The sequence below is a fragment of the Tenrec ecaudatus genome, chromosome 5 (genome assembly GCF_050624435.1).
Source record: "Tenrec ecaudatus isolate mTenEca1 chromosome 5, mTenEca1.hap1, whole genome shotgun sequence".
NCBI lineage: Eukaryota > Metazoa > Chordata > Mammalia > Afrosoricida > Tenrecidae > Tenrec > Tenrec ecaudatus.
The window spans coordinates 182,076,712-182,086,661 of NC_134534.1; the positions used below are offsets into that span (position 1 = coordinate 182,076,712).

General features: G+C 52.6%; 1 protein-coding gene across 5 annotated transcripts in view; it reads right to left on the reverse strand.

Moving 5' to 3' along the window:
* Positions 1–9,323, reverse strand: part of RAD18 (RAD18 E3 ubiquitin protein ligase) — a 98,974-nt gene extending 89,651 nt beyond the window's left edge. For 3 of the 5 annotated variants that reach the window (XM_075550385.1, XM_075550384.1, XM_075550388.1), the window contains exons 1-2: positions 9,165–9,321; positions 5,069–5,150 (exon numbers count right to left, since the gene is read on the reverse strand). In XM_075550385.1, the coding sequence (XP_075406500.1) occupies positions 5,069–5,150; positions 9,165–9,215 (133 nt within the window). In that variant the 5' untranslated portion in view covers positions 9,216–9,321. Of the gene's footprint in view, positions 1–5,068; positions 5,151–9,164 lie in introns of all 5 variants that reach the window. The other 2 variants (XM_075550386.1, XM_075550387.1) reach the window with 2 other exon arrangements.
* Between the last annotated feature and the right edge of the window lie 627 nt (positions 9,324–9,950).

Here is a 9,950-nt window from a genome sequence, read left to right on the forward strand (position 1 = left end):
AGGCTCTAAAGCAGGACAAAAATATGAAAACTACTTAGCCATAACCAAACACCTTAAGGACCACAGACCTGGTAGACACGAGGGTCAATCAGCAATTGAGTATTCTACACTGCGGTGGTTACATAGGACTGGGATCTTAGAAGCTGTGAGTAGCCATCGGAGATGCAACCATTAGTCTCTCCCATCAGGAGCGAAGAAGAGGGGCGAAAATTAAAGGCTCAAGAAGCAACCAGTGCAAAGGACTGACTGACTGACAGACTACATGAACGACAGCCTCCACAGAAGAACAAGAAGGTGCCTGGCTACCACCACCCATCAAGATCACAAGGGCAGGACCTGGACAGAGCCGGAGAAAAAGGTCAAACAAAATCCAAAATTACTTTTAAAAGACCAGAATTACTCGTCTCATGGAGACTGATGGCACTGCCTGGACCATCCCCTTAGACACACCTCAAACCAGGAAGTGAACCCACCCCCAGGGATCAGCTTCCAGCCAAACAAAGCACTGCCCTCCCGGCTCACAGGGCAGGGCAGAACTGCCCGCATGGATGTCCGAGACTGGAACTCTTTACAAGAGTAGAAAGCCCCATCTCTCTCCCTCGGAGTGACGGGTGGTTTTGAACTGCTGTATCCTCTGTGGTTAGCAGCCAAGGAGTGACCACTACGCAATACGCCACCAGGGCTCCTAGTGAAACCAGAGAGAGAGAGAGAGGGATAGCCCTATAAAGTGACCAATAACGCCCAGGGGGCACATCTCCCACAGGGCCATGGGGCCAGCATCTGCCCCCAAACCAAGGTCCAAGGGCAGGAAGGAGTACGGATCAAAGAACAAACAGGCATGGGAAACCCAAAGAGGAAATGGGAAGTGGGGATTGCAACTGGGTCAAAACCAAGACGTGTATCAAATGTGAAAGAGGAAACGAATGTGATGTGTCAATTCCCACCCAAATCACAACGAAACCCTTCAATTACATGACAGACGCTGCAACATTGAGAAAGGAGAGGAAGGCGGCAGCGCTCCTCATCCCAGTTCCCGCTGACCCAGGTATGTGGGGACACAGCTTTGGCGGAAGCCCTGCCGACCGCGAACATCGAGAACACCCAAAACAACCGGGGTTGGCTGCGGTAATAAAGAAGAAAAGGTCCACCACACCACACACCTGGGAGCGGATGCTGCTCACGTCCGATCATTATCGCCAGAGCTCACCACCCGCTTCCTCTTAAAGAACAGCAGCAGCGGCGGCGACAGCTGTGCATGCCAAAGAAGCAAATAGAGAAAAAGTGGATGAAGAGACTAAGTTTTAGCTATCAAGTAGCATCCATATAATTTGGGAAAAGCAAGCACGTCCTAAAATAACATAATTAAAGTCCATAGAATTTCCATTGTTGTCCCTGAGGAAGTAACAGGGCACAGACTTCTTAGCGGGCTGTAAACAATGAAAATATCTAGAAAAAACACGCAGCTGCGTCAGGCAGCAAAAGGGGGAGTTCTACCACAGCCCGAATGTTCTGCCTAGAGGCAATGTGTGCACATCACCACGGGGAGGGCAGGCAAACGGCAGGTAAGGAGACTCAGCTAATTAACTCCCTGCCAAGGGGGAGACGCCAACTCATGTCTCCTTAACAAGAACGTGCAGGGCCAAGTTCCCGAAAGGGAAGGTCCATAAAGAACGCGCCGACCAAACCTAACCCAGCGCCACTGAGCCCAATCCAGCTTCTCACTGCGGCCCTGTAGGGCGCAGCAGTCCTTTCGGGAACAGACTCCTCCCACGAATCTGCTGGTGGGCTCGAACCACAGCCCTGCAGTTACCGCCCCCAGGACTCCTAGCTACAGAAGGATCAACAGAAACTGGAATCGAGGCCTGTGGGGTCCCATGGCTGGATGCGGTCAGACGAAGGCCAACGTCCAAGAACAGTCACACGTGGCCCAGACCGAAGGGGCTCGTGGAAGGCATGGGGGACTCAGCAGAAGTCCCAGAGGGTCAGACAAACCTTAGAACAAGCTTGAAAGGAGCAGCCTGATCCACAATTAACTGCCTCTCACACCAGGTCCAACCTTCCAGGGGGACTGCGGCAAAACCCAGCCGCCCCAGACTATGAAAGGTGCCACGGGAAGCACCCGACGTATTTACCAGCCACGCAAACATGCAGGGCAATGTGCTCCTCACAAAGGAGGAAGGGAAGATCCCCCAAACCCGATCACTGGAGACAGATGTGGTCCCTACACAGCCCGCCGCTCCCCGCCTGCAAAACCAGCTCTGGCCAGTTTCTCACCTGCTGAGCACCCTCCGACCACAGACAGTATTTGCTGGCACTGCTTGGTGGCCCAGGGTTTCCCCAGAGCCGTGTGGTCTGGTCCTCCACCTCAGGTCATCTTCTCAGTGAGAGCATCACCGCGGAGGAGACTCCACACTTTGAAGCTCTTAGCCTGTCGCACTCCCCTATGCTGTCTGTCTTCCCTCTGTGTACGGTGTAAACTCCCGGAGGACGGCTAGCACGTGAGGGACTGACTTCGTTTCAGACTAAGGGCTAACATTGCCTCCGAGATGGTAAGTAACTGTCAGTCACGTTTATGGGCATGTATCGAAGAGTCAACGCACAGTGATGAATTCTTTGGAACTGCGAGAAAATGCAAACAGCAAAATGGTCCCCAGGACATGCTCAGCTCAAGAGAAGCACACCTCCACGGGGGTGTGGAAGGGTTCTTCTGCGGCAATTCTGTCTGTCAGCAGAACAGTGTGCTTTGCTTTGCCACGATGCGATGAGCATGTGTCTTAGAACATTCTCTGGACCAAATCCAGATCTTGGGAGGGAAGAGGGACTATGATGATCATGCTTTTGTGCTTTCATGTGTTTTCCCTCAAAGGAAAACCTCTCTGCCTCCCTGTGGATTGTATTTCTGTCCAAACATCCACAAACGAGAGAAAAGAGTGTCATGACCCGTGGGCCCCCAGCCGGGTTCTCCACCTATCTCTACTTCTCCTCAGCCCCCATTGCGCCATTTCAAATAGTAGAGAATGCATGCAGTGGTTACAAAATGTTGCCTCGGCTTGATAAACAGAGTGTAGGGGTGGAGGCTAGCCTGTCAATCAAGTCACAGCCTGATGCTGCCTTCTTGTGGGGGTGGCCGTCTCATATGACGGGTCCAGGGACCTCCCCCCACCCTCTCTGCCTTCACCTTCCTGTTGACAGCCACACTCAGAGCCACCAAGCCCGGTGACACCGTCACCGCCATTGGATCCACAAAACTTTGCACCCACTGGCCAGCGGTGTTCCTGTATTCAGCACCTTTGCATGTGGTCTCATGAGTGAAGAGGGATTTAGGGACTAACATCAGCCTTATGGACTGGACTGGACTGGCACATTTATTTCGTATAGAATTACTCCTCCATATAAATCTCTTTCTTATCCATGCATGATCCCTGGATTTGTTTCTCTAGTCAACCCAGCCTAACACAGTGCTCATCAGTCTTAGGACACACGTGCAAGGGTCTCAGTGTTTGCAGATCGTCCTCGCTGACAAATCAGATGCGATATGGGAGCGCTTGCATTCTGAAAGGCCATCATCGCCTTCCCAAGGAAGGGCAGGGCTTGGTGCCGTGAGGCCCTCGCCGGAACCACCCAGAGGGCCCCTAGAAACGACGTGTCCGGCACCGAACTCCGCACGTTCCATTGTCACAACCGTCTTCTGAGGTGGCAATTCCTGCGACAGTTCTCCATTTGAGGAGCTGCTGGACAACTGGCAAGCATTTGCTTGTGGCAAGGTCAGCAGTCAGTCCACGCTGCCAGCAGCCACCCTCTTACTACGCTTTCTATCAAAATGCTTTCGCATCGGAGCTACGATCCACTGAAAGTACATTTCTTACTCTGAACTTGACTTGCTTGGACTTTCTCAGAATGACACAGAGGACGAGAGAGGGTGTGGTCCTAGGTAACTCCAGGAATTTAGTGGCCAGCTCCTGAGCAATGACAGGCTGACCCCAGAGGCTAATAAAGACCTCAGGTGGCTGAGTAAAACATGTGTACGTACTAGGACCGTCGAGAAAGAGACAGCTTTCAGCTGGTGAGTCTTTCCTGCATCACACAAGTGATAAAGCACCTGGGAAGACCTTCAGTTGGAGAATTCTCCCACTGGGGAGCTGCAGTGCTACCTTAGAAATTCTTGATAAAAACAAAGATTCTCAGGCTCAACATCTAAAATGCTTGGCAAATAAAAGCCCCCTATTGGCACCTCACCCCCTCCCAGTCCCTAACTCCCCAGGAACCCCGGAGTGTCTGTACCAGCCCCCATTCCAGTCACTACCCTGCAGCCTTCCCGAGACAGTGGGAGCTTTCATGCGACACCCACTGTCCCCGTCCTCTGCGATGCTCCTGGACGCGCCGCCCAACCTTGGGCCCCCATGCCACTCAGGACAGGACAGGACTGGATCCATGGGTCCACAGCAGAGGACCCACCACTTGAGGGCAACCCAGAGGCACTACCGATGCCCGCCCAAAGTCTTCGGTGGCTTCTCCTTAACCCATTGGGTTGTGCGGTTCCTGTGGGGCCGCATCGACATTCAGGCCCCAGCAGCCTGGGCCAGTGGGAACGTTTATGAATGAATTCAAAGTACAGAGGAGGCGTTTCAAAGCAGAGTGACCACAAGTTGGTCAAGGTGATGGGGACAATCCTGTGAGCACACTCTACGGGGGTGGCCTTTCTGTGTGTGATTTCGACACAAACAATAAAAGTTGGCAAGTCGCCCAAACCTTTACTGCCTTCAGTGCTCCCAGCTCCACACGAGCCTAGTGAGCAGATGGGCCTGCGGTGTGGGGTTCCTAGACTCTACCCCGTCACCTCTCTCTCGGTCACAGTGGCTGGCAGGTCTGAGCTGCTGACCTTTCTGTGAGCAACCCATTGCTTAACCCGCAGTGCCACCAGGGCTCCTTTCAGATATGCTAGGTGGGTATTGAAGACCTCAGAAATCACAGTATGCACGTATCTATGGTGTTAAATGAACAGCACCTCATGTTTTAAAAAGCCCGACAAAGTCACCATTTTACTGAACTCCCAGAAAGACACACTTACAGTTATGCGAGCACTGGGGAATCATCATGGCAATGTTGAAATATTCAAAGCAAATCCCACATCGCAGCAAGTCATCTAGTTTCTGAAAGGTACAAATGCACATGTTCATGTCAGAGATGGACAAGGAGAACACCTGCCACACGTGCTTTCTCCATTTACTACTTCTTTTTCCAATGTGTAAACTCAAATGTTAATCCCAGAGAAGCTGCAGAGAATCTGGACAGACGGAAAAAGGCCTCCCTCTTTCAGACCTTGGCTTCCCCAACCCCGTGATGAGGTTCACCTGGCGCTGCGCAGGTCCCATGTCCTAGTGTCAGCCCCCTGCACCAGGCCTGCTCCATCCCTGCCCCACTCCCCGTGCTCCCCGCTCTCACTGGGCCTCTTTCTCCACCCCACCCACTGGTCCACAGTCACTGTCGGGGCGGGAGATACCAGCCATGCCACAGGTTCAGAACCAAATCTGCGGCTGTAAACACCAAACATTCGATGGTCTACTCAGAACCCTGACTACGGGAACCAGGACCCTTGTATCCAATGTGGGCACCGCTCGCGGGCATTTGCCAAAGCAGGACTAGAATGAAAGTCCTTGCACCGCTGCTTTCTGCACCACACTACACAACAGTACGTTCCACGCGTCCATACAGTGGAGCCAAGGCCTCCGCCCGGCTGTGGCTACTGACAGGAGAGGGAGGCAAAGAGGCGCACGCTTTGGAGAGCCTGGTAGCTGTGTGTACAGTGCAAGTCTCACTCATCCCCTGCCATGGAGTCGGTTCAGACCGAGCAGAACTGCCCCTGTGGGTTGCCGAGCCCGTAACTCTTCACGGGAATAGAAAGCTTCATCTCTCCCATGGAGCTGCGGGTTGATCCAAACTGCCGCTATTACAGTCAGCCCGATGCCACCAGGTTCCCGCGGATCGTGTGCATTGGTTTCCTTTTTTCATAGCTACCTTCTAGGACAGGATAGAACTGCCCATGTGAGTTTCCAAGATGGTAACTCTTTTCTGGAGTAGAAAGCCCCATCTTTATGCCTTGGAATGGCTGGTGGTTTCAAACTACTGACCTTGAGGGTAGCAGCCCAATGTGTAATCTCTGTGCCACCAGGGCTCCCAGGTCCCTTTTTTTTTTCCCCCAGGTCCCTTTTTTAATGCACATAAAGTCAGAGAAGACATAGCAAATGCCACTAGGGGACACAGTGGAAACATAAAATATGCTTAACTCTACAATGCTGGTAGATGTAGAGGCCACAGACTTCTTTTGCCTTCTTGAATGAATTCACCCTTCGAACAGTAAACAAAAAGCAAAAGAAAGAACAAAAAACACACCAAGTGCTACTACCAACAAAGAAACATTAATTAAATTCTCAAAACACTGCAGACACCTCCACCATAAACAAGTCAGTGCTGCTGTTGTGAGGTGCCATCGATTCAGCTTTGTACAACAGAACAAGACACGCCAGTCCTGCAGCTTCCTCCAGGCCAGTGGTTCTCCACCTTCCCAATGCTGCGACCCTGTAACACAGCTCCTCGTGCCGTGGTGACCCCCCCAACCATAACATTTTCATTGCTACTTCATAGCTGTCATTTTGCTACTGTTTTGGATCAGGCGACCCCAAAGGGGTCTTGACTCACAGGTTGAGAACCACCGCTCCAAGCATTTACGGCTGAGCCCACTGTTGGAGCGACTCATTGAGGGTTTGCCTCTTGCTCCTTGGTCTTCTACTTTACCAAGCACGGCATGCTTTCCCAGGGGCTGGTCTCTCTTGATAAGATGTTCAAAACACATGAGACAAACTTTTGACAACTCGCTTTTAAGGAACACCCTGGCTGTACTTCTCCCAAGACAGATTCGATTGTTCTTCTGGGAGTCTACGGTCCTGTCAATCTTCCTTGCCAACACCATAAGCCGAACGCATCGATTCTTCTCCAGTCTGCCTTATTCATTGTCCAGTTTTCACATGCTTCGGGGGGGGGGGGGGTAAATGAAAATACCACGGCATGGGTCAAGTACACCTCCGTCCTCAAAGCGACATCTTTGCTAAGATTTCACTCACCGTTAAGCACCTACTGATGTGCCCTGCAGTATGTTGAGGATAATGACCCCTACCCACATTCATCACCTCATTTAATCAACTCAATCAACTGTCGGCGAGCCTGGGGGCTCAATGGTGGTTCGCCTTCCCAATGAGAGATCTAGGCTTCACCCACAGAGCCCGTCTGTCAGGGACCTTTGCATGTTGTTCTAATGCTGAAAAGATCCCAGCAGACCTTCCACACTCGAAAGAAAGACAGTCTTAGACAGTGGTTCTCAACCTTCCTCATGCCGCGACCCTTTCATACAGTTCCTCATGTGGTGGTGACCCCCAACCATAACATTATGTTCGTTGCTACGTCATCACTGTCATTTTGCAACTGTTATGAATTGGGCGACCCCTGTGAAAGAGTTGTTCGACCCCCAGGCTGAGAACCGCTAGACTAAGAGGAAAAGCCTGGTGATCTCCCTCTGGAAACTAGACAGTGGACGTGGATCATAGCAACAGATGGATACCCCGCCAGACCCTTGTGCACAGAGGTGCCAGGAGATGGAAGTAGTGGAAGGCAGCTAACAACATGAATACCAACCGTTGACTTTTGTCTCCAGTCTGAGCTGAGGAAGTTGAGGCTCGGAGACTCTAAATCACCAACTGAAGGTTATATACAGTTAGCAGGAAGCAGAGTCCTGATTTAACCCAGGACCATGGGAATTCAACATTTAGGCTATTCTCCACTGCACCTTGGTGCTAACGCCCCATCAATGAAAACCCTTCTACTTGATGCCATGCGACAAGTCAAGACGTCTCGAGTTCCCAAACACTATAGACAACACTGGATGCTAGTGGGCAAAATGAGCCTCCCCAAGTCCCTCCACGCTGTCCTCAGCCTTACAAGTCAGTGGGGCAGATACCACCATCCTCAGTTTATAAAGAAGGAAAACCCAGTGTCCTAGAACGTGACCCGCCCACCATCCCAAAAGTGAAAAAGAAAACAGGCTGTCCATCCCAATCCTCACAGCAAATCCAAAGTGCGCTTTAGCAACCTGCTCACAGCCGTCCAGTCCATTCCAACTCACAGCAACCCGGTACCATCCCTGAGGGTTTCCAAGGCTGTAAACTGAAGCTTCAAACCCCAACCTAGCAGTTCTCAGTCCAGCTGGTAGCCCACTATGCCTAGTGGAGTTAATCACTACCGTCAACAGAAACTGGCATGCCCTATCACAAAGAGCGTAGCCATAAAAGTAAAGGCTATTGTAATGATATTGCTTATGAAAGGCTAAGAAGGGGGTCCCTGGTGGAATAGTGGTCACAGGAGTCTGACGGTGGCCTAGTGGTTATAACTTGGGCTGCGATTCAGCAGTTAGAAACCACCAACCACTCCGCGGGAGAAAGACTGGGTTTTGTACTCCTGCAAACGGTTAGTTACACTGTCGGAAACTCACAAGGACAGATCTACCTTGCCCTATAGAGTCGCCATCAACTGGATTGAAGGCAGTGGGTGGGGATTTTGGAAGCAGCCCTAGTGGCGCTGTCAGGTGGCTGCAAGCCATCTGCTTGGAAACCCTGGAGTCGCGGTGCGTTGGAACAGATTCGACGGCACTGGAGTCGTGCAGAGCCTGGGATTAGCAATTGTTCCAGAGGTTTAGGAACGAGGAATGAGGATGTATGCTAGCACAACCCGGCGCTGGGACGTGGAAGTTACTTGGTGTCGGTTTGGGAAATACTCCACTAAAGGACGGGGAGCATTTACAAAGTCCCCCTCGGAAAGGGCGAGCTATCATTGCCGCTGTCACTGTTCCTACAGCCTGTTTCCATCCACGTCACGGTTACTGTGGCGGCCGAACCACGGAACACCGGCTCCCAGGGGACAGCGGACCTCAGCTCGCCCCGACAGAACAAAGCCGGCCCCGCCACGTCGGAGGGGGGACACTGAGGCCCAGAGGCGCGGGGCAACAGGAGGCGGCGCGGAGCCCAGAACCCAGGCCCGGCCCGCCAACTCACCCTTCCCGCTCGTGGGTTCGGCGCTCGCGGACGCCTTGGGGCCCCTTCCCGTTCCAAAGCACCCACCTTCATGACGCCCAAGGCCGGGGGCCATCGGGGCTCGGTCAGCGTGTCCATGATCGCTTCCAGGGAGCCTGGAGGTCCGCCGCTCGCCGGCCTCCCGCGCTGCACTGCCACTCGAAATTCCCCGCGCTGCCTAGTGCGCCATCAGCGGGCGACGTGGCAGGTGCGTGCGCGGAGCCTGCCGGGAGTTGTAGTCCGAGGGGGCGGAGCGCCGCCGACTGTTGTCTCAGGGCGCAAACAACGAATGCAAAACCTCAGTGCCACCGGGTCGCGCCGGCTGGTAGCGCCCCCAGCGGTCCGAGGCTGTAACTGGCTGGTGGAGGGGAAAGCGCTGTCTTTCTCCCGCGCAGAGGCTGGCGGCTTCCGCCTACCGGGTCGCGTAACCAATGCGTAACCGCTACGTCACCAGCTCCTTTCCGCCCACGCTGTAGACTTTGGATAAATAGATAGATGGCTATTGGATATTCAGAAAAGACAGCCAGAAACCAAAATAAAGCGAAGCCAAACCCTGCCAAGTGTCCCAAGGTGCAGGCGCGTGCCTCCTCCTTCCGGATCGCCTCCCCTGAATCCTATGTTGCTCTGAGCCTACTCTGAACAGGAGTGGTCATTTCTTACTATTTCATGTCATGCAATCACAACACTGGGAGGTGGATGTTTTCATTATCTGTTGGCACAAGAGAAAGTTGCAATGAAAAAAAAAAAAAAAGGAAATGGAGTTTCTTTGAGTCACACAGAGACATGCACTGAAGCCCAATCTAACTTCTTAGCTTTTCTGTGAAAGTTAGCCCT